The 27,938-nt window shown below is 55.2% G+C and overlaps 1 protein-coding gene and 1 long non-coding RNA gene across 2 annotated transcripts in view; one reads left to right on the plus strand and one right to left on the minus strand.

The window, feature by feature from the left end:
* Positions 1-27,938, minus strand: part of AHRR (aryl-hydrocarbon receptor repressor) — an 80,557-nt gene that overhangs the window by 42,801 nt on the left and 9,818 nt on the right. Inside the window, exons 3-4 of the mRNA XM_038583384.1 lie at positions 21,103-21,284; positions 2,564-2,664 (exon numbers count right to left, since the gene is read on the minus strand). Of these exons, the coding sequence (XP_038439312.1) occupies positions 2,564-2,664; positions 21,103-21,284 (283 nt within the window). The remainder of the gene's footprint in view (positions 1-2,563; positions 2,665-21,102; positions 21,285-27,938) is intronic.
* On the plus strand, positions 4,782-8,101 carry LOC111093871. Its single transcript, XR_005383724.1, has 3 exons — positions 4,782-4,914; positions 6,424-6,565; positions 7,382-8,101. It is a non-coding gene; the product is annotated as an uncharacterized LOC111093871 (long non-coding RNA).

Here is a 27,938-nt window from a genome sequence, read left to right on the forward strand (position 1 = left end):
CCTTTTAAGTCTATGCCAGCTCTAAATTTTTATGAATTTATGAAGCCTGCCATAAACTTCTCATTTTTTCCAGTTTGTCTTTAAGAGATTGAAGATTGGAAATAAAAGCTGGATTTTCTTGTTATTGTGGCTTGATTTGTTTATTTTGCTGTTAGGGAATATTTTTAAACTTCAAAAAGAGTCTGATTCTGGAGTTTTAGAACCCCCACACCAGAAATGCAGTGAGAAGAACCCTCCCCATACAACCTAGCTTCCAATCCAAGGGAACTTCCAGAAACTTCTGTGGTCATAGGGAATCTGTTACAAGAGGTGGTGGAAGGAGACTTCAGTCTACAAGATGGAATTGGGGGGGGGGGGCATGGGACAGTCCCCTGCGCCAGGGCAAACTGATCTGTAGCTTCAGCCCATCCCAGAGGGTCGCTCCCCAAACACACACCCACTGGTCCAGTGACAGGCATGGGGCTGTGGCCCCGGGGTCAGGGCTTCAGCCGTGTGGGGACCACTGTGGCTCATCCACATCCTGATGCCCCAGGGGAAACTCAGTCTGTGATGGAGGGTAGGACAGCTCCTGGGGACCCACAGAGGGGGTGTGCGGGGACACGCGTGGGGAGGACACATGTGGGGAAGGACATGTGTGTGAGGACATGCGTGGGGGAGGACACGTCAGGGAGGATACGTATGGGGAGGATGCACGGGCAGGACATGAGGGGAGGACACGTGTGGAGGGACACACGTGGGGCAGTCCCTTGGGCTCCACTAGATGGGGTGCTCTGTGCACATACAACACATGCTTCTGTGTTTATAGTTGGGACACAGTTCAAAGATTCATGTTTAAGATTCTATTATCTCGATTTTGAACACGAAATAGAAGGAGAACAAGGCAGTCATCCTTCGCCCAGAGTAAAAGTCAAGCTGGCACAATGTTTTCCAGCTGCAGGCTCACTAGCACTGACAGAAAAATCCAACTTTAGGGGAAAAATTAATATTCGAGAATCTGCTTCCAAAAAAATGATAAATAATGAAGTATGGAAATAATTCCTCTTTGGAAACCATGATATTTCTAGAAGCTCCCCGTCACTAGAAGCCATGCTCTGCTCTAGACAGACAGACCAGCCGGGGCTCGAGGACGGGGCCTAGGCGCCCCCCCCCATACTGAATATTCATGGAGATTAAACACAAATATGAACTTCCTCATATTTTTTTTAAAGGAAGTGATTTATAAGCTCCTGATGTTCATGAGAACAACCACCCCAGCAGGGGTGAAGGCCTTGGGGGGCTGTGGAAGCTCTGCAGGGCCATGGGGGTCCCTACAGGGCTGTGTGGGTGGTGGGTGATGGTGGGCAGATGAGAACCCCCAGACTCCAGGCACAGGCATCCCAGGGCCCCTCCGACCAGCCCAATGTGTCCCATCTGTTCACACATCCGCCAGCACATAGTAGCACCCCATCCTGCCCTCTCCCTCCAGGTCATGCAGAGTGAGGATCTCTCAAGCTGAGGTGCCCTAGGGGCACTCCCCCCCACACACACACAGCCCACTCGCCAAACAGCTGAGACCCAGGAATTCACATAGACGGGGGAAGCTGCTGCCTGCTGCTGTCCAAGGATACATCCAGGTGGAAGCGGACGGGGAGTGGGCAGTCAGAAGCAGGAGGGCGCACCTGGGGGCTATCTCTGGCCTCCGTCCTCCCTGAGGGGTGCGGCACCCACGGGGGAGCACTTGGTGGACAGCAATCCCCGGAGATGTTTTTGTGGGGATGGTGCAGGGCAGTGGCTGGGGTGAGACAGGGCACCCATGAAAGGGGCCTACGGGCTCTGGGCAAGCTCACGTCACCAGCGTGAAAGGCGCCGATGAGCCACCATTCTGGGCCTGCAACACGTCTGCCCGACAGATGGGAGGATGCTCGCCAGGGGACAGAACTGCCCAGCAGATGGGGCTGGAGGCAAGGGCCTGGCGCAGGGGTCCCAGGAGGCCAGCAGGGGTGCGTGGGCCCGCTGCCCTGGGGCCGCCCAGGGGAGCACAGGCCTCGGGGGCACTGGGTGCTCGCAGCCCCTCCTGGGCCAGGGCTCCGTGTGCAGCCCAGAGGGCTCCACCTGGCCACCCCGTCTTGCTTCAGCCTCCTGTGCCCCTTGCGAAGCCGATCACAGGACAGGGTCGGACAGGGCACAGCCCTCACGGCCGCCAGGGGCGGGAGAGCCCGTCTCGGGAGAAGCCTGACCCAGAGCCCTGATGCCCTGTGTGCAACACCTGGGCCCGTGGACACAACTGCCAACCCTGGGATGCTCAGAGCGCAATTCTCTGTCATTAAGTTAAAAACAAAACGTGCTTAATGTTTATTAGGTTCTTCCACCGATGAGTACAGCAGAGACTGCAGAATGACTGACACTCGGATCTGAGGTGCACGGAGAAAGGTCAGCATCGTTCCCTACATCCCACCTGCTAGGCCTCGTGCTGCGCCAGGGCCATCCTGCAGCATGTCTCTTGAGGACCCGTGGTAGGGACAGACGGCCACACCGCACGACGTGACAGGTGTGTGATCGCGGGGCGGGGGGGGTGAGCGCTTACCTCCAGCAGCAGCCGTCCCTCCAGCACCGCGGACCCTCCGCTCAGACCATCTTCTGGGGATTGGGCACTGGCTGCTGGCGGCCGCGGGCACTTCTGCACAGCTGTTAGACAAGAAGGGAGCAAGGCTGTCAGCACCCTTCTGGGCTCCACACCTGCCTGCCCTCCCAAGTCTTCCCTGGTCTTGGCTGCCCACCCTAGTGGACAGAGCCTTGTCTCCTAGCTGACTGGGGTGCACCAGGACAGCCAGGGCAGCCAGCTGGGAGACCAGGGTGGTGTTCAGGAGAGCAGGCCACCTACCCTGGGCCTGACCCCCTGAAGCCCTACCTCAGGAGCCCTCTCCCCAGGATCCTCAGACCCCTCCCTGAGACCCAAGCTCCAGCAGATGCCCTGACTTGGCACTGCTGGTTGACACAACTCTGACCACCCTCCAGGGTCCCACGTGACCTCCTCACACCCCCAGCCCCCCCGCCCCCCAGCAGACCCCAGCTGTGGAGCAGTCCCCACGGACTGGAAAGGAAGTCCCAGGAAGGCCTGCCTGCGTGGCTCAGGTGTCCCCAATCCCCGGCCCCCATGTGGCTTCATCTCCATTTTTGGGGTGAAGACCCCAGACATACAGACATGCAGGTCACACAACGATGTCATGCACATCCCAGCAGAGCACAGGGAGTTGCGGAGGGTCCCCTGGGGCAAGGCAAGGGCCCTGGAGCCACCGCAGGGCATGGGCAGGGTGGGCAGAGCCTCCCAGGGCACATTGGAGTCAAGGGGCTCCACACGAGGCAGATGGAACCCTTGCGTGTGTTCTGCTCTTGAGAGAAAACCCGGCCAGGTCGCTCTCCCTCTTTTTCTCTTTCAGAACCAACAAGCTATGCTGAGCTTCTCTAGGACATGTGGGTCTGGGGTGCTTGTGCTGTTGGGGCCGCCCAGACGTCACCCACCCTCACCCCACAGCAGCTGCACCATGCCGCTGGCGCACCCTGCCCCCCGCAGAGGGTCCTGTCGTGGCAGGTGAGCCCAGTGTCCACAGGGACAAAGCGTCAGAGGCAGGGGGGTGGCCCTCGGGAGAGCCCCACAGGTGGCGGCACATCGTGGCCTGTGGTCTCTGGCCACCCATCCTGCCGTCTGTCAGAGGGCTTTGCATTATCAACTGCCTGTCTGCAGCCAATAAGCACTGGACGCTCCCTTCTCTGCACTAAATGTTTCCAGAAATGAGCCCAGAAGGCAGGTGTGTCCAGGGAGCAGGAGCAGCCAGGCCTGGCGCTGCCGGGGCTGAGGTGCAGGGGCAGGTGGGGCTATAGGCCGCCTCCTCTCCTCCTCACAGAAATCTCACCAGCAGCCAAGCTGGGTCTTCAGGGCTGCGAAGCCCTGAGCTTTGAGCCATGACGATTGGAGGTGCATTGTTCTACCCTCCCCCTGACAGCCACCCTGTCCACTCAGTGCTCCGTCTGGAAGCCCGAAGCTCTGCCCCCAGCGCCCAGGAGAAGCCCCCCGAGGGAATGCCAGGGGCTGACCCCATGACCCCAAAGGCCAAGAAAGATACAGGAGGGATAACCGAGGGAGTGCACGAGCCTTCGTCCCATCCCTCCCCACCCCACCCCTAGATGACATCACAAGGGCCCCAGAGGGTCCTGTCCTGTTGCCACACCAGGGAGGCCACAGCTCCCCACAGTGCAGGGCTCACGGCCACGGGGGACAGAGCTGGGGCTCGGTGAGGGCCAGGACCCCACCTTGGTGCCCCCTGGGCCCCCTGTCCACACACGCAAACCATCAAGCCTCCCTCAGAGCAAACGGCACTGCAGGGGTCACTTCCTCCCTCACCCTGGCTCCAACAGCTCCTTACCCCCAGCCTCAGGGCAGGGGGACCATCCCGCCTGCCTGTTCTTGGTCCCCACAGCCCCCGTGGGGGTAGGACAACGCCCACAGGTGTGAGCCAGGGTGGGGGGATCCCGGTGCAGTGACATCACCGTGCTGTGGGATGCGTGCCCCCGCAACTGATGGGCCAGGCCGCACCCACACCCCCCAGAGGCAGAGTGCGGGGCACCCCCAATGTGTCTCCCTTCCCCACCGCGTCTCTGGCTCTGCACCCCAGCATGGCCTGTCCCCCCAGCTGGGCACCCCCACTTCCCCTCCTCCGCAGCCACATCCCGGCGGGGCACGCCCGGCGGGGCCTCCTCTGGGCTCCTGTCACGCGATGGGGCCGTCAGCGCCGCAGTGACAGCCACCTGGATCCCGGCCAGGGCCTCGCGTGCGAGCAGAGCCGCCAACGCGCCCCACCCCCAGGCCTGTGGCAAGACAGAAAGAAACCAAGCAAATGCAGGAGCCGGGGGCGGGGGCCAGCTTTCCCGGAAATCCATGTGAGCTCACAGCACCACACTTCCCAGGTCCCCGAACTCAGGCGCCCGCAGGGAACTGAAACCAGGCAGGACTCCAGTGGGGGTGGGGTCTCACAGGTCCCGCCACTGCCCTCATCAGGGGGTGCCCAGGCCACAGCAGGGCCGCCTGGGGGGTGGGCAGCATCAGCTTCTCCACCTCGGCACTTCTCCCCAGGACCTGAGCTGGGCCTGGGAGGGGGCTGGGGCTGTGTCCAGGGGCTGCTAGTGCCCAGGAGCGTCTGTGGACAGACCCCAGCCCCACTGCTGGGGGGTCATGCTCTCCAGACCCAGTCTCCTCCACCAAGGGACATGCCACCCCTAAGTCCCCATCGCCCCCCCCCCCCATCTGCACCTGACGGCCCACCATGAGGGGTCAGGGAGAGGGGCTCTTGGGGATGTGGAGGGGTGAGGGTGGAAGTGTGCCATGCCCCCCAAGGCCGGGCTTGTTGAGGAGGCCGTGAGGAGGGAAGCACCAGGGTCCAGCTGGCAGTCGAGAGGCCCACCGATGCCCAAGGGCCCACCATTCTCGCCCGCCGCTGGCACTGTCCTGCCCAGGAAGGAGGCCAGGCTGCCATGCCAGCAACTGCCATGACCATGTCCCATCGCCCCTTGCTGCTCCCCTTGCCCGCCTGGACGTAAGGGGCAGCTGGGGACGGGCCAGAGGCCAGCATTCCACACAGTCTATCAGACAGAGCTCAGGGCTACTGAGCAGGCCAGAGACATGGGCCAGGCTGCCCACTCCCAGAAATCCTGACGTGAGCCCCACTGCTCTGCTCCAAGCGCCTTCACCGCCCTGAGCCGCCCCATGGCCCTGGAGCACCAGCCACACCGACTCTTGCTGCCTAAGCCGCCCCCCAGCTGGTGGCAGACTCACCGGGGCTTGTCTCTTCAGCCATTTCTTACATTTCTGAGATGGTTCAGACCCTCAGAAAGAGTTTGAAAAATCATGGAGACAGTGGCCACCTGTGTAGACACACAGATGGGGTGTGGAGTGCTCAGAGACAGACAGGCCTCTTCCCCCTGAGGCTTGGACGGGGGCTGCCTGCACCCTGCCAGCCCCACCCAGCACCCCACCTCCTTGCTAAGGGACCTCTATTTCCATCACACGTGGGACGTTCTGGGCAAGGTGTTCCCAGGGCCCACTGCCCCCTGCAGTGGCTGCTTAGTTGTGTGGCTGGTCTGGCTAGTGAGAGATCCCAAGGGTTCATAGTGGAGAAGAAGCTGGAAGACTCTCCTGTGTCTGCCTCTGGATGGTGCTGTGATGCTGAGAAGGTGGCAACCACTTTGTTCCCAGCTTGGGTGAAGCCAATGCCTTGGCAGGTAAGACAGGTGAGCCAGGATCGGTGGCTCCAGGATGTAGGATGCAGTGAAGGTGAGATGCATGAAGTCGTCTAGGGGTTGCAGTGGGACCCCTGCCACCCAGGGTGATTGGGACAAAAGCCAGGGGCCCCCTGGCGGCTGGACTGAAACTCCAATCCTGACCATATGCAGGTCCTGCAGTGGACAGACCCAGGTCCGAAGACCAGCTGAACGGAACAGGTGCCTAGTAAAGCCTGGCACTATCTCAGCGTCAAGCGAAGGGCCCTGAGGCTTGGGCCTGTATGCCAGCTCTCACACTCGGGGTTACACCACGGTACGTCCTGTCTGGTCATCTCCTCCAGCCCTGACCCAGGCCTTCCTGGGTCAGAGCCAGCCTCCAGACCCACCTGCATAGGTACCGATGGAGGCAGGTGGCGGGACCACAGCTCTGCCCTGCTCTCCCCTGAGTCATGCCCAGAGGTGAGGGGTAGAGGGAATCAAGTGAGCTTAAAGCACCCCAGGACCCGCAAGGAGCAGGCATGCCTTCCCGGCTCTGGCCACTTCTCATCGGAAGCTAACTTCCGTCCCAGAGCTCCAAGGAGGCATCTCAGCGGAGGAGAGAGCAGCACCTAGATCAGAGGTCCCAGGAGCCTCAGCTCCCCTATACGACACTCGCCGTGCTGCGTGCTCCCTCTGGGCCTATGGCCTGGGGCCAGTGCACCGTCCTGGACGCTGACGGGTGCAGGATGGGGGAGGCCCACCACGAGGGAGGACTGGCTGCTTTAGCTTGGTTCCACCCACCACCAGGCCCCCTACTGGGGGGTGCACACGAGGGGCTGGGCCCACGTGTGTCCAGGAGTGGACAGGTGCCCAGGGAGCCCTGCTCACCTTTCACAGCACCCAGGCTCTCCAACCAGACCCAGGCCCTGGCAGAGAGGGCCAGAGGAGGGCACATGCTTCCAGGAGGGGGCGCGGTGATAAGTGTGGGGCTGCAGCTCGTGCGAGGGCACCAGCTCTGGCCCAACAGGGTCTGGGACCACTTTCTACATCCAGTTAATGGACCATCACCTCACAGCGTTCAAACTTTCAACCATCCCTCCCTCTACTTTTCAAGGACTAAACGTGTAACTTCTTGTTTTGCCTTTGGCAGAGGAAAAGGAAGCATCCATGCTGGAAGAAAGGAGTATGCGGTGACTCTCAAGGGCCTCGGGCTATTCTCAGAGGAAAAGTCCTGGCCCTCCGTTAGGTCCTAACAGGCATCCTCTGCGCCCGGATGCAGAGAACAAGTTCGTTCACTTCACTCCCTAAGAGGCTTGTGGTTTTGGGGACTGTGGTGCAGGTCAGCCTGGCTCCCGTGTGGGCAGTGGTAAGAGCAAAGTGGAAGGCCGCTCTGGGGCTCTCCGTGTGGGAGGCTGCTGACAAGCACAGCCTCATCGAGACATCAAAGGAGGTGAGGTCCTGAGAGACAGGTGGGGAGCACCCAGGTGGGCAGCTGGCTTGAGGCAGGAGGACAGACTGCAGATGCGGGGTACAGGGTGGCTCTGGAAAGGCACTGGCAGCTGAGTACAGTAGGCTGTGTGCCAAGCAGGTGAGTCCAGCACATGTGGGGAAGGGCCCCTGGACAGGGTGGGTGTCTGGGGAGAGGCCAGGACGACGTCGGGGGCTGGAAAATCCCCAGCCATCTCAGAAAACAGGCAGCACCAGGTAAGAGGGAGTAGAGTGCCAGTCAGGCTGGTCCTGTGGGTAGGAGTGGGGGTGGGCCCACCCCCCTTCATGGGGCATCCACGGAGGCCGATCAGTCCTACACCCTCAGAGCGAGGGCAGGCTGGCCCCGTTTCCGGAGGGCAGGCCTCTTAGGCCTGAGAGGAGAGCAGACAAGACTCTCCTCTGCAGCTCTGCAGGGGCCTCACCTGCCCAGACAAGGGGCACCCACCCGTGACCTGCTCGACTCTGCAGACACATGGGGGCTTCTGGATGGAGGCTCACAGGGATACTCTGTTGCACCAGGACTGAGGGCATGGCCAGAGGAGACCCCCAAACAGGCAGCACAGGGTCGAGGTGAGCAGGCAAGTCTGCCAGCCTCCCCTTCCTGGTCCACTGTCTGAGCCGGGACGTGTCTCCATACAAAAGAGGGGGAGCACCCGGCCACACCCCAATGGCCCTTCCAGGCAGTGCCCTCTCCTGTGAATCACAAAATTATTCCATGATTACAGACAGGAACCAATGTTTACCTCTCTAATCCTTGGGTCACAACAACCAACCAGGTGGGCCCAACAGGTGAGACCAGAGGCCTGGGGGAGCGGATGCAGGAGGAGTAACGAGGGGTGTGTGTAAACTAGCAGCCCCCTGCGTGGGTGTGTATGCTCTGTGCTGGGGCCTGGGCAATAAGAGTGAGTCTGAGGAAAAGCAGGAGAAGCAGAGTACTTTACGTAGGTTGCTTCTGACATGTGGCGTGGGTGCGTTCAACAGCAGAAGATGCCCGTGCCCTGCACGTGGGGGAGAGCCAACAGCCCGGCCAAGAGTCCCCGCACGTGTGCTGTGGCAAGTATGTGTCCTTCCAGGACATTTGCAATGGGGAGAAAGGGTTAAAGAGTATCGAGAGTATAAATGAACATGCTCGTTTCTCGCAAGCACTGCATTTAGAAAATGCGAACACAGTTGGAGATGTCTATACTGCATCAAGTTGTTGGTTTTCTATAAACATTTTCCACACTTTCCACACCTTCCAAAATGTACCAGCAAGCTTTAGAGACTTCACTTTGATACCACTCAGAAAGCACCACAAAAAACGCATCTCCTGGGGGCCAGGGATGATGGAGAGGCTGTGGGCACCCCATCCACTTGTTCTGGTCAGAAGAACACATTTCCAACCACTTTCTGGGGGTGCTCTGTGTAACCTGGGTCACACATTCCACAGAGAAAACACACTCTTCCCTTAAGTTCCCAGAGCAAGATGCAACCAAAAATAGCTCCTTGGGAAGAAAAAGAAAAAGGCACATTACACGTTGCAGATCCATATTCTCTTCATGGTGTGAAACATCTGGAATAAGCCAGCTAGTTGAGCATTTTTGTTAAGTTTCAACACATCAGAAGGGAAGTCTCAGCCAGGGTTCAAGAAACATTTTGTGAAACAGAACAAAAGAAAACCCAAAAAGGATGCTGGTGCTTTTAGAAAGTCAAATAATTATTCTATGAATAACCACCTGCCTGGCATGCATGAGAAGCAGCAGCGTACACGACTCATGGCACTTACAGCCCCGGATTCAGGGAGCCCTGGTTAGCGATCGGCAGTTCGCGCCTCAGGGGCACGCCCGGTGGCGTCTTCGCCAGCAGTCCCAGGGCTGTACCTACAGGCCCAGTGTCCCGAGGTTTGGAGGAGCGACGCTGCCAGAGAACGTCTGATTCATGTATAAAGAATGAATTTATAATAAATTTATGAAGAAGCCTCCAGTTACATAACCTCGAACTTGCAAATAACCCAACTTGAGGTTGGCGTGTGAGTCATCCTCACACGTCACCGTGGAGCGAGCGCTTCCTATCAGCCCTGCGTCATTCTCCGTCAATGCTGCACACTGAATGGAGGTGGAGGCCTGAGTGCCCGAGGCCGGCCCGGTGCTCAGCGGCCTCTGTGGGACGCGGTCCTTCACTCGCTCACACAGGCACCCTTTCCTGCAGTGGCTACCAGGCCAGCCTGTCCCGGGGGTGCACTCCTGGGGAGGCTCTGCCAGCAGCTTGGGGGAGGCGTGATGGGAGGAGCGTGGCTGAGGAGGCCGGCTCGGTGACACCGAGTGACCACCTGGAGAAGCTGAGAGATGGGGGAGGTGAGGCGGGTGGCAAGGAAATGAGCCCAGCAGGGCTATCAGAGAGGCATCCCCCAAATGAGACACGGGGAGACACCCCTTGCTCAAGGGCGCCCCATCCTGTGTGTGATGTCCCCACCCACCTGCTGCCCCCCGGCGCAGCCCAGACCCCGTCTGCAGGAAGTGCTAGCTGTCCTCTCTCCACTGAAGGTGCTCGAAGATGCCAAGTGCTCCTAAGAGGTGTAGACGTGACCTGCCTGACCAACAGCATGTGCCACGCTCACCCAGACACACGCCCGCCCACCATTGCCCCTGGCTCCTCTAAGGACTTGCTCCTGCACCTGCTCCAGAGTCACTGTGACTCACACCTCAGAGCAGCTTTTCAGGTTTTCAGTTTTCTTTCTCCCTCCTTTTGGTCATGTGTTCATGTTTTATCTTGAGACAACATCCAACTTACGGAAAAGCTCTAAGGTTAGCACAAATTGCAGAACTCACTTTTCTCGGAGATTTCACCAACAGTCCCACAAACACCCTTTCAGCCAGGGCTTGAGTCCTGGGGGTCTATCTGCTCAGTGTCCTTGGTCCTCTCTGACTTCTATGCCCTTGACCCTGGAGATCATTGCCAGTTCCTTTGCAAACTGCCCCTCAGTTTGGGTCTGTCTGGTCCCCTGTGGTTAGACCAAGGTCTACCCCCCTCAGTGGAACATCACCCAAGACAAGATGTGTTCTTCTCTGTCCTGTTGAAAAGCATGTGACACCAGCATACCCCACTATCGATGGGGTCGGATTTGGTCATCTGGGACAGGAGGTTTCTCCATTATAAGTTTTTCCCTTAGGCATGAATGTGTAGTTTGTTGGGAGACAGTTCAAGACTACAAAAATCCCACTTCTGACCCCACTATCACCGACGGATTTTAGCCTGGACATTTCCTGCCTGAGCTATTACTGCAATGGTTAGAGACCACTGACTTTATAACTCACCTCTGTCTCCAGGCCCCTACCTGTCTATATCAGCAGTCTCCTCCTGTCTATATCAGCAGTCTGCTCCAAGGAGAGCTACCTCTTATCATTCTTTCATGCCTTCATCCAGATCAGTGTGGGCTTATGGAATCCTATTTTATTCACTGGGTTATGGTCTATTACTACTCCTTTTCAATTATTTTTAAATATTTTATTTATTTGAGTGAGTGCAAGAGAAAGAGAGCATGAGCAGGAGTAGGGGGGAGAGGTGGAGAGGAGAAGCAGGCACCCTGCTGAGCAGAGAGACTGATGCGGGACCCTGGGATCATGACCTAAGCCAAAGGTGGACACATAACCGACTGAGCCATCAAGGTGCCCTATCCTTTTTCATTTTAATGCTGAAATGGTCCAGGCATGGCCAGTGGGAGCCCCTTTGGGATGGCTGTGTCCTGTGACATGTCTCCTATCTTTCTGAGCACTGCCTCACTTTCTGGCTCAAGATGCTCCAAGCTGACCTGTACTTTACCTGCTCCAACTCTGGAAGGAGGCCTGAACTCCTTTTGACAGTGACTGGCATCTAGAAACCAAGATCTGAATGTGACCTATGCTCACTCACATCCACCTCAGACCTTGCCAATGGGCAGAGCACACACATGTACACATATTTATGTCTATAACTATTTTTATATTTTGAAAACCATAAGCTCACTCCAGTACCTTCAATTCCAATTGAAGGATTCAGCACAGAGCGGAATGACTTTTCCTTTAATATTGAGTAGAAATTGCTTTAAAAACCATCTGGGCCTACATTTTAACTACCAATTCACTTTTTTTAATAAAGATTTTTATTTGTTTATTTTGATAGAGAGAGAGACAAGAGCACAAGCAGGGGGAGGGGCAGAGGCAAAGGCAAAGGGAGAATTAGACTCCTTGCTCAGGATCCCCATACAGGGCTCCATCCCAGGACCCCAGGATCATGACCTGGGCCACAGGCAGACATTTAACTGTTGAGCCTCCCAGGCATTCTTCAGCTTTTTAAAAAAGATTTTTTTTTTTATTTATTTATTTATTTATTTATTTATTTATTTATTTATTATTTATTTATTTATTTGAAAAAAAGACAGAGTGGGAGCGGGGATGGGGCAGAAGGGGAGGTAGAGGCAGGGGAAAGAATCCTAAGCAGACTCTGCTGAGCATGGAGCCCAACATGGGGCTTAAACTCACAACCCTGAGATCATGACCTGAGCCAAAACCAAGAGTTAGATGCTTGATGGACTAAGTTACCCAGTTGCCCTCTAAATCAATGTCTTTAATAGTCAAATGACTACTTAGGGTTTCTGTTTCTTCTTGAGTCAATTTTAATGAGCTATATTTCTAGCAATGTGTTCATTTATGTTTTCAAATTTATAGGCATAAATTTGTTCATACTAGCGTCAAATTATCTTTTTTTAAAAAGATTTTATTCATTTGTTAGAGAGAGAGAGAGAGAGCAAGTGAGCGCACATGCAGGAGCATAGGGGAAGGGCAGAGGGGGAGGAAGAAGCAGATGTCCTGCTGAGTGGGGAGCCCGACATATGGCTTGACCTCAGGACCCTGGGATCATGACCTGAGCCGAAGGCAGACACTTAACTGACTGAACCACCCAGGAGCCCCTCAAATTATCTTTTAAATATCTGTAGCATCTATAATCAAGTTCCCTTTACATCCTTAATACTCTTTACTCCTTTTTCCTCATTCAACCTCACCAGATCTTTATAAATTTTATCATTGTAGAGGAACTCTGTTGTATATTTCTTTTCCATTTCTCCAGTATCTTCTCCTTTATTATTTTCTTCCTTTGACTCTCTTTTTGTTTATTTTGCTTTTCTTTATCAGAGCTACTAAACTGAATACTTAGTTCATTAATTTTCCACCTTTCTTCTTTTATATATAAACTCATAAGGTTATTTATAATTGAGGATTGCTTCAGCTGTACAGTACACATTTTGATTTGTAAATATTTTCTTCATTACATAATGTTTTCTTTTTTAATCTACAAGTTATTTACAAGTGTGTTTATTTCCCTTATTTCATAAGGGTTCAAGTTGTTTTTCTATTATGATTTCTAGCTCAACTGCACTGAGATCTTAATATGAATTTGTCATGATCTTGTCTTTTGCAATTTATTGAGACTTGCTTTATTGACCAATATGTTTTCAGTATATTTACAAATTTCATGGGGGTTTGAAAAGATGTGAAATCTATAGTTTCAGAGTATAATGTTTCGTGCATGTCCTTTACACTAACCCCTTTTGCATTGTTGAAATCTAGAATCTTTACTGATTTGTACTTATTTGATCTATTAAATACTGAGAAGTACTTAAAATCTTTCATGATGATAAATTCACATATTTTTCTATATAGTTCTGTTAATTTTTGTTTTCTATTTTTAAGGTTATGTTACAAGAAGCACACAAATTTACAATTATTTTAGTACTTGATTAAATTTTTTCCGATCAAAAATTTTTTAAAGATTTTATTTATTTATTCATGAGAGACGCAGAGAAAGACAGAGACAAAGGCAGAGGGAGAGGCAAGTTCCCTGCATGGAGCCCGATGTGGGATTTGATCCTAGGAGTCCGTGATCACGCCCTGAGCTGAAAGCAGACGCTCAACCACTAAGCCACCCAGGCATCCCTCAATTTAAATTTTTAGTTGATTTAAAGTTTTAAAATCATTATGTAGTGACTCCCTCATGATCTCCAGTAATATTTTTAACCCAAAGTCAAATTTTTTACATTAAAATGGCTTCATCAGATTTCAGTTAACATTTTTCCAACATATTTTTTCCATCCTTTTCCTTTCACTCTTTCCATGCTGTTATAAGCTGACATAGTAATCCACTCTAATAATACTCATCTTCTAGTTGGCATGTTTAGTAAATTTCACATTTACTGTGATTTGTGACATACTTGGGATTTCATGTTTCCCATTCCACACTTCCACATCTCTGTTTTCTCCTTTCTTGTCTTTTCTTGATTGGTTACATTTTCTCATTCTACTTTTTCTCTCCACTAGTTTGAAAGGAAACTCCATTTCTTTCATCCTGATGACTATCCTGGATGTTGTATGTAGAATTACCTCATCAACTTTCCCAGGAAATTAATACATGAACCACTGAAGTCTGTGCCTCAAGTCCTCTTCTCCACTTCTATATGCTTTTATGGTTAGGAATTTACTCTCTCTCTCTCTCTCATTTTGTTCTTACAACACATCATTATTTCCATTTTACAAAGTCAGTGTTTGCTTCAATCTGCCCACATAGTCACTACCTCCTGTTCTTCCTTCCACCTCCACTCCAAGTCTCCACCTGGAATTCCCTTCCTTCTGCATGAAGTCCTTTAAAACTTCCTTTTATAAGATTCTCTTTGGGTTCTTAACTTCACTTAGTTTTTGGTCTCTGAGTATTCCTTAATTTCTTGCTGGCCCATCGATATATCTTAACAGGTTTCAGATATCTATCTTTGCATTCTGGGCTGTTAGCAGCAGAATGATTGATTGGTTACTGGTCCATTGTATGTTTGGAAACAGAAGAAACTATATGTTTGGTAGCAGAATTCCCTACTAGACTCTAAATGCTAAATGGATGGAGATCACAGTGGCTCTTCTGTTTTCTTGCCTTATAACAGGTTGTTAATATGGAACTCTTTCCATCTGCAAGAGTTGAGGCCCCAAGACAACAGGTGCCAACTATATCCAAGTCCCAGGTGACCTAGGTAGGGTTGCAAGGGAAGTGTCAGAGACAAATGGTGCTCAAGGCTGGGAGGAGAGTCTCCTTGGAGGGGCTGTGTTGTGAGTCCCATGTGCCTCCACCTGCAGCAGGAGATGGGTGGGGGCCTTCTCTCCTCACCTCATGCCCAGTGAGAGGGGCTTCATGAGGACCCCTCTGAGGGCCTGCCATGTGCCAGCAGGGGCTGGTGGAGGCCCCAAAGACTGCTGTCTCTCTACACTCAAGAAATCCAAAGGACAAAGGCAATACCTAAAGCTCCTGGAGGCACTCAGGATGCAGGGATGTGGGAAGTGCCACCTGACAACCTGGTGAGTCCAAGGTACTCATTTCCTGGAGAGCAGGTAGGGCCACAATGCCCCAAAACTGGCCTGGGAAGGTGCCTGAAGATGTGAGCAGAGGCCTCAACAAAAGAGGCTAGAGGCACCGTCTGACACTTGAGGCTAAGAAAGGAGGTGCCAGGGATCCGCTGGAGAGGATAGAGCACCGGTGTGACCAACTGCAGCAGACAACCCCCGGGACCCCACTGAGCCCTGCCTGCCAGCTTACAGAATTGCTGACCACATAGGACCTCACTGAACCCTCACCTCTCCTTCCTGCTGCTGTGCTGAATGGAAGGGCAAGAGACCACAGCTACCCCGGGGGCAGGATCAAGAGGAGAGGCCCCAGGTGAGGGTGGGGAGAAGGCTCACACTTGAAATACAGATCCTGCTAATATCAAGCTCAGCCTGTTTAAGGAGCCAATGTGATGGGCGGAGAGGGGTCGGGGAGAGACACTGAATTCCCTGAAGGGACCAAAAACATCGGGGCTGTCCTGGCTCTTAGAGGGCGGGGGAGAAGCCAGCCACAAAGGAGGTTTGCTGGGCAGGGAGAGAAAAAACTCAGAGCTGTTTTGTGTTGATCCTGATCCTTCTTCTGGTCCTGAGCAGAGGCAAGTAGCGGGAGGGCAGGAGGGAGTCAGTGCATGCACAGGCCAGCAAATGGCTGCTCCTCTTCCTGGAAGTGATTAAGATGTGGGACGGGAAATAAAACAGCATAAAAAATAATCAAGAATGATCTGACGACTAGTGGGGGACCTTCCTGGGGCCTGGGGTTAGAAGCTGGTGGCCGCAGGCATGGGGGCAGGAGCTCCATCCTGAATAACTCAACACTAGTTCATCTTTGCTGGAAATGCCCCAGGAGCCATCTTCTAGAAAGTGTTAGGGATAGAGAGGAAGGGGCACAGGGAGGGGGCCTCCTGCAGTGGTGGGAGGAGGGATAGAGGCAGCAGTGACCCACGTCCACATCCCGGGGGGATGGGTCCACTGGACATAAGAGCGGAGGAGGCCTCAGACGGTTCTTCTCACCCAGCTCAGGCTGCCCTGTGCAGACAGGTTCCCCTCACAGGTCTGGAGGCTGAGGTCCAAGATCAGGACATCAACAGATTCGGTTCCTGGTGAAAGCTCCCTTCCTGACTTACAGATGGGGGTGGGGGGTGTCCTCTGGCCACTCTTCTCAGATGGACCCTAATATCCTGTGGGATGGAATCTACAGCAGGGCCTGGTTAAACCTTAATACTCCTGAGGCCACATCTCCAAACACAGCCACACGGGGGCAGGGCCTCAGTGTGTACACCCGGGGCGGGGTGGGTGGGGTGCAAATGTCCAGTCCAGGATAGGGCTCATCAAGAGGAGGGTAGTTCTAGGGGCAGCCGAAAATAGTTGTGATACAGCTGAGCCACAGATGCTCCAGTCACGGGTCCCAAGACCATCCAGAGGGCTGCCTTCCTGACCCGCCTCACGGGCATGGCCTCTCTGGGAGGCCCCAGGCACCATAACCCTCCTGACCAGCAGGCTTCAGAATGCACCCAGCAGGTAAGCAGGGGCCCAGATCCTACAGGGCTTCCTGCGGCATGTGGAACAGAGTAGGCAAATGGATGGGAGGCCCCAACAGGACTTGCAGGCAGCCCTGACCTGGGGGAGGCATCTCTGCTCCCACAGGAGCCAGAGTGGCTTTCCACCCTTCCCTCCTCATTTGGCCTTGTCTGTCAACACTGTCCCCTCTCTGACCTGGTTCTCCTCAGCATCAGGGCCCTGCAGTGGGTGGACCTGGGGCCCACTGTCACCTGTGAGCGGTGGTTCTCCACCACGGGCGCCTGTCCCTGCAGCTAGCAAGTGTCCCACAGGGGCCCACATGGCAGAGCTGCTGCCTGGGAAGAGGCCTGGACTGGCCAGGGGCATCAGTGAGGGGGCGCTGGGGCTTCCTGGGCCCCCATCCAGGGGGATCCGGCTCTACTCTGCCCAGCCCCCACGGGTGAACAGTGAAATCCCAACTGTGTGTGGACGGAGGGGTTGGTGGCATGTTACCAATGCGAAGACAATGTAAATAAAACTAAAAACCCTGCTGCCTTTTGAAAATCCTTGAAAACCAACACTAAACTAAATATTATAGGCAAATTTCCAGGCATTATTACCCTTTGAGCTAAAATCTTCCAGGCCAATGCTTCCCAGAGGTGCCATTTTATGGAAGCTTTAATGAAATTAGTTCATCTATTTCTGAGGCAGGAAGCACAGATTAAGATCCAATTTCTGTAGCCTGACTTTTTTTACAATGACACAGTGGAGCTGAATTCAAGGAAGTTTTTAGAACTTCCTCTAAAATGTACAGCTGGAGACATCACACTCTAGAATCCCTGGTGGAAAAGGTGAGGCAAAGAACTCAGGTTTGTTCTGACGCTGAGCCACGGCCTCCACACAGTGGTGAGCTCCGACTGGCGACCCGCCGCAAGGCCAGGGTGCCTCTGAAGGCCCGGCATACGCGAAGGGCGTCCACCTGCACCGGCAGGAGGCGTGCGGACCGAGACATCGCGGGCTCCTGGCTCAGAGGAGGTGGGCCTCGGGCACACACTCGGACAGCGGCCTGAACTCTCGGACACAATACCCTGGAGCCTTGCTGAGACCAGACCCCTGGCCGGTCATGGCTGGATCCGTCCAGGGAGGGACCTGGTCCCCTCCCAACCGCCCAGCCAGGAGGTGAGGTCAGCAAGGGCACATCAGGAGGGGCAGGTGAATCGCCAGCCCCAACCGGGCAGCCCCATGCCTGGCCTGAGCCGACCAGACAGGCCGCGGCAGAGCCATGGTGGCCAATCAGAGCAGGGGTGCTTCACGAAGGCCAGCTGGGAGACTCATCCTCTGTGCGTCCTGGCCCCCATGCCCCCGTTCTCCACCACAGTCTGGATGACTGGCTCAATTCCCTCATCACATCACAAACCTGGGAAAACACCCTCGTCCTGCAGCTTCCAAAATGTTCTGAGTCACTCCAGTAAATGGACCTCAACACCCCGGGGCTCAGAGTGACCGCCAAGCAGTCCCAGGCATGGGCACGCAGCCTCCCTGAGAGGACACGAGGAGGGGCCGGCAGAGGTCTGGACAGTCCCCCATGGGTCTCCATGAGGCCCCCCCAACACTGAGCCCAAGGCTGGCCTAACACGACACAGCCCCAACCCCACACGGAGGCTCTACTGCTGATTTTTCATTCTAAAAGTATTTTGAATCCCCTGAAGGGATGTTATTCTCAGTTTCTGCTCAGAACACGGACAGGAAGGACACCAGACCCTCAGGACCCATGTAGATGTCCCTTTTCATCTGTGGGATTTCCTGGCCCTTCGGAGACCCAAGGTCCCAAGGTCATCAGGCCCCAACACCTATAATACCTGAGCACCAGCAAGAGACGGCATGACCAGATGTGGACACTGGGAGGACAATGAGACAACATGTACACATGGAGGAGGACAGGGATGGTGACAGGGACTTGGGGGGGTCGCAGACGGTGAGAGAGGACTGGGGGGATGTGGATGGTGAGAGGGGACATGGGGGGATGTGGATGGTGAGAGGGGACATGGGGGGACGTGGACGGTGAGAGGGGACATGGGGGGATGTGGATGGTGAGAGAGGACATGGTGGATGGGGATGGTGAGAGGGGATATGGGGGGATGTGGATGGTGAGAGGGACGTGGAGGGACATGGAAGGTGAGGGGAGACGTGGGGGGATGGGGACAGTGAGGGGGACAGGGAAGGTGAGAGGAGACATGGGGGGATGGGGACGGTGAGGGGGACATGGGAGCATGAGGACGGTGAGGGGGACGTGGGGGGACACAGACAGTGAGGGGGGTATGGGGGGACGGGGACCATGAGGGGGACAGGGACCGTGAGGGGACATGGGGGGGATACAGACGGTGAGGGGAGATGTGGGGGGATGGGGACAGTGAGGGGAACGTGGGGGAATGGTGACAGTGATGGGGATGTGGGAGGAAGAGGACGGTTGGGGGGAAGGTGAGGGGGGATGTGGGGGAGACGTGGGCAGTGGGGGGGATGTGGGGGGATGCAGACAGTGGAGGGGACGTGGGGGGATGGGGATGGTGAGGGCGGACATCAAGGATGGGGACGGTGAGAGGGGATGTGGGGGCCACGGAAAATGAGGGGGGATGTGGGGGGGACACAGACAGTGAAGGGGGATGTAGGGGGGACACGGAGGGTGAGAGGAAATGTGGGGGGGACGCGGACGGCGAGAGGGATGTGGAGGGGATGGGGACAGTGAAGGGGACCTGGGGGGATGGTGAGGGGGACATGGAGGATGAGGACAGTGAGGGGGATGTGGGGGGATGGGGATGGTGAGGGGGATGTGGAGGATAAGGACAGTGAGGGGGACAGGGGAGGATGAGGATGGTGAGGGGGACATGGGGGGACAGGGAAGGTTAGAGGGGATGTGGGGGGACTTGGACAGTGAGAGCGGACCTGGGGGAATGTAGGGGACATGGGAGGACACAGATGGTGAGAGGGGATGTGAGGGGAGATGTGGGGTGACGTGGGGGGATGCAGATGGTGAGAGGGGACACAGGGGACATGGACGGTGAGAGGGGACGTGGGGGGATGTGGACGGTGAGGGGCTGTGAGGGGGTTGGGACAGTGAGGGGGATGTGGGCAGTTGTGGACAGTGAGAGGACAAGAAGCCTGTGGCCTGGAGGCTGGGGAACAGAAATGTGTACCGCATACAGCTGCCCTGGAGGATGGAGCTGGAGGGACATGGTCCAGGCTGGGGGAAGGCACTGTCCCGAGAGCCAGGGTACCAGCTGCTACTGGGAAGAGGCCCAGACCCAGGGGCTCCACTCAAGAGACAGGACTGTAGCGGCTCCGGGCCAAACTCTCAGACAGCCTGCAGACAGCACCTGCCCCTTGCCTCCTCCAGGAAGCCCTCCAGCCCAGGGACCCTCCTGGCCACCTCCACTGGGAGCCAGTGCAGTCCTCGGCCCCACCATCCCTGCCACCTTCCGGACCACTTCTGCAGTAGTTGCAATGTCGCCACCAGCCATAGATATTGGGTATGGAACCTGGAGAGTACCCTTCTAACCCAAAGGAAGTGTGTCATTTAGTGAAGACTGACCTGGGCTGAGCCTGTCACATCTCACAGGCCTGCCGGGAACAGGCGAGGCAGTAGCAGTGGGGGGCTTGAGGACCCAGGGAAGCGGATGCCCTAGAGGGTTCTGGGCATGGCCGATGCCTTGGGCACCCGCCCCAGGACCATGCCTGGCTCAGGAAACCTGAGGGCCATGCAGCCCAGGGCCCTCGGCCTCCCCTCAAGAGTGGGTGGCCTTTCCATGACAGGACATCGGGGGCACTTCATTGAGCAGCGTGAAGATGTGCAGAAGCAAACCCCAAGGCCTGAGGGGGAGCACGGCCTCTGCTGTTCACCGCAGCCCCACAATCATTAGGCCATATCTGCCCCTTTGCGCTTTCTTCTACTCCAAATACACATGGGAAGTCATGATTTTATGAGAAGTTAGGACTTAGTTAGGGATGATGGCAACAGTCACAGGCTCTGAAACAGGGTGGGGACAGCCACACTTCTTTCCCAGGAGCTGGACCCGGCCACATGGACAGCAAGTCCTGGCCCAGAGCATCAGATGTAGGAGAGCAGCCACCCACAGCCACCGTGACAGTTGGAGAGGCCAGGGAGCCCTCGTGCAGCGGGGCTGGGCCTGGCCAGAGTTACAGCACCCCCAGGGCACACAGAGGTTGGCCACCAACAGTTACACCTGCTAATAGGGGCCCCTGGCCTCCCGAGCTCAGCCGCGGCCCTGCTCCCCCAGAGGCCGACCTCCCTGGGCCTCTGAGGCTGGGAGGGAGCCAAGCAGGGGAGGCCCAACTGCTGCCCTTCACACAGCCTCTCTGCTTCATCAGAACTCAGTGGCTACTCCTCTGACTCCCCGACACAGGAGGTACGAACTACCCCATCCAGCAAAGGAGGGTGGGACCCAGGTGGGCACAGGTGACACCCAGTCAGGCACACATGGGCACAGGTGAGTCCTACCTTGGAAGAAGCTCTTCACCCTGAGGTAGCTGACGCTGAGACGCAGGACAGAAAGCTTGTCTAGCTTAGACACGATGTCAGGAGGAAGTGGCAGCAGGCTGGCCAGGTGGTCCAGCTCAGCGTTGAGGCGGTCGCGGTGCCGCTTGGACGGGTTTGACTTCTCGGCCCCTGTGGCAGGCCTCCTGCGGGGAAGCAGCCACAGTCAGAGTCCCCCCAGGGCCCGTCACCCGTGGGGGGCAAACCTGTCCCCAGAAGTGACCTTACCGTGCCATCAGCTTCTAAAGAAAAATGGTGCTGCAAGGGACAAGAGTCTCCGGATCTTGAGCCCAAGGAAGCAGGGACCCATGACCCGGAAGGGCACTTAGAAACTGAGAGCAGGCCTCCAGGGAGCACAGCTGGAGCAAGCTGTGCGGCTCCGGCACATTTCTCGACCTCTCCATGCTGACTTTCCCCCGAGTGGGAGGGGGAGCCCCGGCCCAGGCTGCACATGCTCAGCCTGCTTCAGGCTGGTTTCAAACACAGGACTGGCCCCTCTGGGCTCAGTTTCTCCTCCACACAGCAAGGCTGAAAGGGGCTGAGGAGAAAGGCCTGGGCGCCCCCTTGGAGGCCCAGAGGCCCTGGGCTGTGCTGCAGTGAGCCGGGAAGTCCACATGGATCTGCTCTCCCCTACAACCGGGTCCCCCTTCCTATCCAGGGAAGGATGCTTCCCCATCTGCATCCTTGTGCTGGGTGAAGCTGATGTAGATCCCAGCTGCGCCCAGAGGCGGCCCTCCCTGGCCCCGCCCTCCCCCATCCCTCCCTGTCCCCAGCTCCTTAGGGGCCCTTTGGAAGTATCACCCACATAAAAGCATCTGAACCTACAGTGGCAGCCAGCAAGGGGGGTGGGGGTAGCTGCACAGGAGGGGCCGCTGGCAAGCTCTGCAACAGGGTCGCCTGGCTCCCAGAGCCCCCTTCCCTGGAGTCACAGCACCTGCTGCTTTTAGGGGCGGGGGGTCTCTCTTGTCCAGAAATTCCAGTTGTCACTCACAAGTACCGGAGGTCTGGTGGCCCACGTGTCTGGGAGAGACAGTGGCACAGCCCTGCTCTGCAGAGTCTGTAGCCCAGGCCTCTGAGGACCAATAGAAGCCTCCAGTCCCAGATGCCATGTCTTGCTCTTGGTCTTTGTTTTTTCTCATAACACTGACCATTTTAAAATGTACGCTCATGGTGCCATGTAGCCACGTGTCTATCAAGTTCCCAACCATTTCATCGTCCCAAATAAAACCCTGGACCCATCTTCCAGTTTCTCCCCGTTGATCCTGCCACCAGCCCCTGGCGACCACAAGCTGTCCTAGGTCTCCATGGACTCACTGTTCTAGACATTTCATCCATGCGGAATCCTACCATGTGAGTCTTCGCATCGGGCTTCTCCCACATAAGGTCATGTCTTCAAGATGCACCTGTGGTGATCAGGACTCGGCTCCTGTTTTCAGGTGACAAGTGCTCCACTATGTGGATGGACACGCTGCACTCAGCTGTTCCCCAGCGGGCGGCCGTCTGGACACTGTACACGATGCTGCAGTAAACACTCCAGCCTAAAACTTTGTGCAAACCTAGTTTCCAGTTCTCTCTGGCACATGCCCAGCAGTGGACAGCAGGGTCAGCATGGTCATCATGCTTCACCTTCGGAGGACCTGCCAGACTCTGTGCCGCCGCAGTCGCACCTGCCAAGATGCTCCCCCTACCCGCAACGCATGAGGGTTCCGTGGCTCATATCCTAGATGACACATTATTTTCCTTTTCCCAAAGAACAGCCATTTGCAGTGGAGGGAGGATCAAACATCACTGTGGTTTGATCTGAATTTCCTTCACGACCAATAACGAGGGGCATCTTTTCACAGGCTTGTCAGCCATCTATGTGTCTTCTTTGGAGAAATGTCTACCCGAGTCCTTTGCCTATTTCTTCATGGGGTTATTTGTCTTTTTAGTGTGGAGTCCCGAGAGTCCTGGCAGTGCCCAGTATGGGTGTGATGGTCAGAGAAGGGGACACAGTGGTACCTGAGAGTGAGCTGGCTCCCAGAGGCCTGCCAGAGAATCGGGCACCAGAAAAGCTCCTTCAGAGGTTCTATGAGCCCTGTCCGCAGCCCCACGGACCAGAGCAGGAATCGTCCCACTTCTTGTCCAGGGGCGTGAGGGGGGTGGAGGCAGACAGCCTGTGCAGGCAGCTGCAAGTACCGGGGTGGATGAGCGGGAGGTGAGGCAGGACAAGAGGCCGGCGCCACGAGCATGAGCATGGGAGCAAGGCCAGAAGAGCCACGGCTCAGATGCAGGGGAGCCCTGAGCCCAAAATGTAAAATACCTGCAGCAAACCTGGCAATGCTCCCCGCACTGAGCTCTACATTCAATGTCATCACAATCAAAATCCCAGCAGTACTTTTCACAGAAACTGGCAAGATGGTTCTAAATTTACATGGAAATACAAAGAACCAGGAATAGCCAATTAAAATACACAATTAGAGAGAACTTATCCTTTTGATTTTCATCTTTCTGTAAATCTGCAATATTCAAGATGGTTTGCTACTACAGAGAAGATAGACATATAGAAAAAAGGACCAGAGCAGGACGTCTAGAAATAAGCCCAATTCCTTTGACAAAGATATTACAGCAATTGAATACAGAAAGAAAGTCCTTTCAGTAAATGGGGCTGGTCTACTGGACGCCCACGGAGACAAGTGAACACCAGCCCTCACCTCACACAACCCCCAGAAGAACTCAAAGTGGGTCATAGACCTAAATCGCAGGAAAATACAAGAGAAATCTTTGAGACCTTGGGATAATCCCAGGATGCTTAGAAGACTCACACACTCAAAATCATAAAAGAAAAAATGTATCTTCATCAACATTTTTTCATGTCTTTTGAAAATCACCATTAAGAGCATGAAAAGGGGGCACCTGGCTGGCTCAGTCAGTGGACATGCAAGGCTTGATCTTAGCTCGACTCCACGTCGCGCATTGAGATTACTTAAAAAAAAAAGAAAAGAAAAAAAGACAACAAAATGAAAAAGGAAACCAAAGATTGGCGGGAAATGTGCCTAAGAGCTTGTACCCTGAATACATAAAGAAGGTTTACGATTCAATAAGAAGATAAACAACCCAATAAGAAAAAAGGCAAATTATATAAACAGACCCTTCACCAGAGAAGATCTGCGGATGGCAAACTGGCACACGAACAGGTGCCAGCACCACTAGGGAAGGGCAGACGAGAGCCTGGGAGGCCGAGCAGCCCCAGCCCCCAAGTGCTTGGGACTCGAGATGGCACAGCTGCTTGGTGGTTTCCTAAAAGTCAATTCGCATCTGCCGGGGATGTCAGAAATCCCACCCCCTGGGCATTTACCCAAGAGAAATGGAAACACATCCACACGAAGACTCGTACATAGACATTCACGGCAGCTTCCAGGCCCAAACCTGGAAGCACCTGAACATCCATCTGCTGGTGAGAAGACAGAGCGGTGCCCCCAACATGGCAGTGCCGCTTGGCGGTAAACAGGCCCTCCCTCCACACACACAAGCTGCGGATGAATCTCAAGATCCTGCTGAGGGAAGGAAGCCCAACATGATGGTGTGTGATTCCAGTCAGAAAATTCCAAAAATGAAAAAAAAAAAATTCCAAAAACGCAAGGCAGGCTGCAGGACAGAGCACCTCAGGACTGCCTGGATGGTAGTGAAGGCAGGCACAGCCTGTGCCGAGTGCACTGTGGTATGATCCTGTGTTGGTTACCGTGATGAGCACACCGCGTCTACACACGCACAGCTCCATCTCCTTCAGTCACAGCCCTATAAGAGAAAAGTACAAGCAACAAACAGCTCCGGGACCTCACAGCGCCAGACCCAGAGAGCAATCAGACCCACGGGGCTGACACCACAGCATAGGTGGGTAAGAGTGCACAAGAGCATTTCCAGGCACCATGGGGAGAAGGCTCCGGCTGGCCGCCCATGGCCTACAGCCCGCCAGGGCCAGGCCTCCAGGACGAGACCCCAGGACCAGGCCCCCAGGCCCAGGTCCCCAGGACCAGGCCCCCGGGATGAGGCCCCCAGGACCAGGCCCCTAGGACCAGGCCCCCGGGACGAGGCCCCCAGGATGAGGCCCCATGCATCTCCTCCGTCCATCCCACGCTCCACAGTTTTCATCACTGACCCCTTCCAGGAGAGAAGACAGGCTCGCATGGACCACAGGACAGGGCCGACGACAGCCCCAGAGCCCTCGGGCATGGCACTGCAACAAACAGGCCACGGAGCAGCTGGCGCAGCCAGAGCGGGCAGGGATGCTGGCTCACATCCAGGAGGGGTGGCCGGCATGGGTGCCCTGCACTCAGACATCAAAAACAAATCTCTGACCTCCAGTTTCCCTAGAACGGGTCCCGAGAGAGGCATTGTGCTAACAAGCACACACCTGGCAGCCCCCCGGAGCAGACAGACACAGCAGCCGTCAGGACACACAGACATGCTAGGAGCCAGGTGGACTTGGAGCTACCCCACGGTCTCTCATCGCCGACCCCCAACTTAAATGTCCCCCAGGCTTAAATGCCCAAGACCCTTTCAAACCTGTGGGGAAGAAACCGATTGTCGGCAGCATTGGGAGCAAGCAGTCGTCACGTGAAAAGAGGCAGATTCAGACCCTGACCACAAACCAGGAAAAATTCCAAGTGCTTGAAAATTTAAAACATGTATTAGGGATCCATAAAAATGTAGAGAAAATACTGAAAATTCCCTCATAAGCTTATAGCAGGGAGATCTTCCAAACTTCCACGTAACATTAATCAGTCACAAGGGAAAAGATTAATAAGTCCTACCTCATAAAAATTAACTTTTGTGCACAGAAAAGAACACACTAAGTACAATCAAAACTGTAGGAATGTATTGGAAACACACTGAAGAACTAGTGTCTCCAATACACAACTGCTCCAAAGATTCAAGAAGCATAAAAACACAAACAACCCAATAGAGAAATGAGCAAAAGTTATCAACACAGTTTACAGAAAAGGAAATCCAGGTGGTGTTTTAACCTGACTTATGAGAAGAATGCAAATTCCAGTGACCAAAGTCTGAAAAGCACCGGGTGCCCAGGGCAGGAAGGAGAGATGAACAGGGACGAGCGAGCCCAGAGCACCTGGCAGCCTGGGGTGGGGGCACCCCTCATGATCCCCGGCCCTGGCCTGTGGACAGAGAGCTCCCCCTTCCAGGAAAGTGAGCTGCTGGGCAGCACTTGATTCTGCCTCTTGCTCCTCTTGCTGGTGGCAGGCACACGTGTCCCAGGTCATGGACAAAGGGTTCATTACTCACTGCACAGCGGACAGCGTGCCCCTCAGCGTGTCTGGGTCATTTACCACGTCCCCGAGTCCCATGGGAGTGACACAGATGGGCCCCAGGCAGGTACTGCCATGGGGGGTTTGCAGCTGAGGCCTCAGCTGGGAGAGTCCCCTGTTTCCTCAAGTTTGCTCACTCCAAACACAACCCTGAGAGGCTGCCCTGGTAAGGGTGGTGCCAATGCGAACACGCCAGGCTGTGTGGCACCCATCGCAGACTACCACCTGATTGTGAGCATGCGTGCAAAATGAGGCGGAGGTTCTCAGCGTCAGTGAAACAGTCTATGCAGGTGCCACAGGGCAGGCACGGGTGTACACCCACATGGAAGGACGACTGTGCCGATGCCATCACCCTGAACAAACGGAGGAAGCTTGCACACTGTGCGGCTGTACGTGCTGCTTTATACAGGAGACTCTTGGGACAGGCTCGCAAAAAACTACTCATGTCAGTGCCGGTGACTGGGCAGGAGGCACCTGCTGAGGGTCTGAGTTTTGGATCAGATGAACACGAGACCTCTTTAAAATATCAAGTAAAATGAATGACTTCCTAATACATGCCTCAAAGACTCATTACCTCAGACCCTGTTATTGGAACAAAAACATAACAAAAGCAGGAAAGCTCCCCTGCCCCAGATGGCCCAGCACATGGAACATGGTACACGCATGTGCTGGGAGGATTTTCTGTCTTTACCCAACATGCCGGCACACATGTTCACCAGGATGACTCCTGGCCAGTGCACACAAGCAGGACTCCGTTCTACCACCATCCTAGACCCGGCCATGGAAACACCCAGCTCCTCCACCTTGTCAGGGGTACACTCGGCTGCCTTAGCCCCACTCTTCACCTCCGCAGCTGGGAGGCTGCTCAGGTGACAGACCCACTTCCCAAAGTCCAGCCTCTCAAACCTTTGCTGCCTAACCTCAGGTGGTGGTGGCTGCATCCCTGCAGACCTCTCACACCATCCTGCCGCCACCAGAAGCCAGGATGGCAGCCTGGGTCACAGAAACACAGGCCCACGTGCAGCCACCACTGCAGAGAGCTTTGAGTGCACATGCCCACACTCAGAGCTGTGTCACACACGCAGAACCCCAGTCGACAGTGGATATGCTGCAAGACCCTCCCCACGGGAGGACCAGAGGCAGCCCCACGCCCCATAATTCCTGCCACCACTGCAGACTTCAAACCTCCGTGTCCTAAACGCCACCGGGCCAGTAGAGGGACTGTGAGCAGTGACGTTGTGTCTAGGGCACTAGGACTACAGGTTCCCCTCCCTACTCTGCAAACCTCGGAGAGGCCCATGGGCAGGGGACAAAGCTTGCCCTGTGTCCTTCACCTGTGGCAAAGCTCACACATGGGCTGTGGGTGTGTCCTGGTGAGGACAGGCTTTCACCAGGGCAGAGAGGGTTGCTGGTGCTCACTAACAGTCACAGTGATGTCTCAGGCCCCCACGCTGACTTCTGGCCAAAAGGTGTCACTCGGCTCTAACCTCATTT

This window comes from Canis lupus, chromosome 34 (genome assembly GCF_011100685.1).
Source record: "Canis lupus familiaris isolate Mischka breed German Shepherd chromosome 34, alternate assembly UU_Cfam_GSD_1.0, whole genome shotgun sequence".
NCBI lineage: Eukaryota > Metazoa > Chordata > Mammalia > Carnivora > Canidae > Canis > Canis lupus.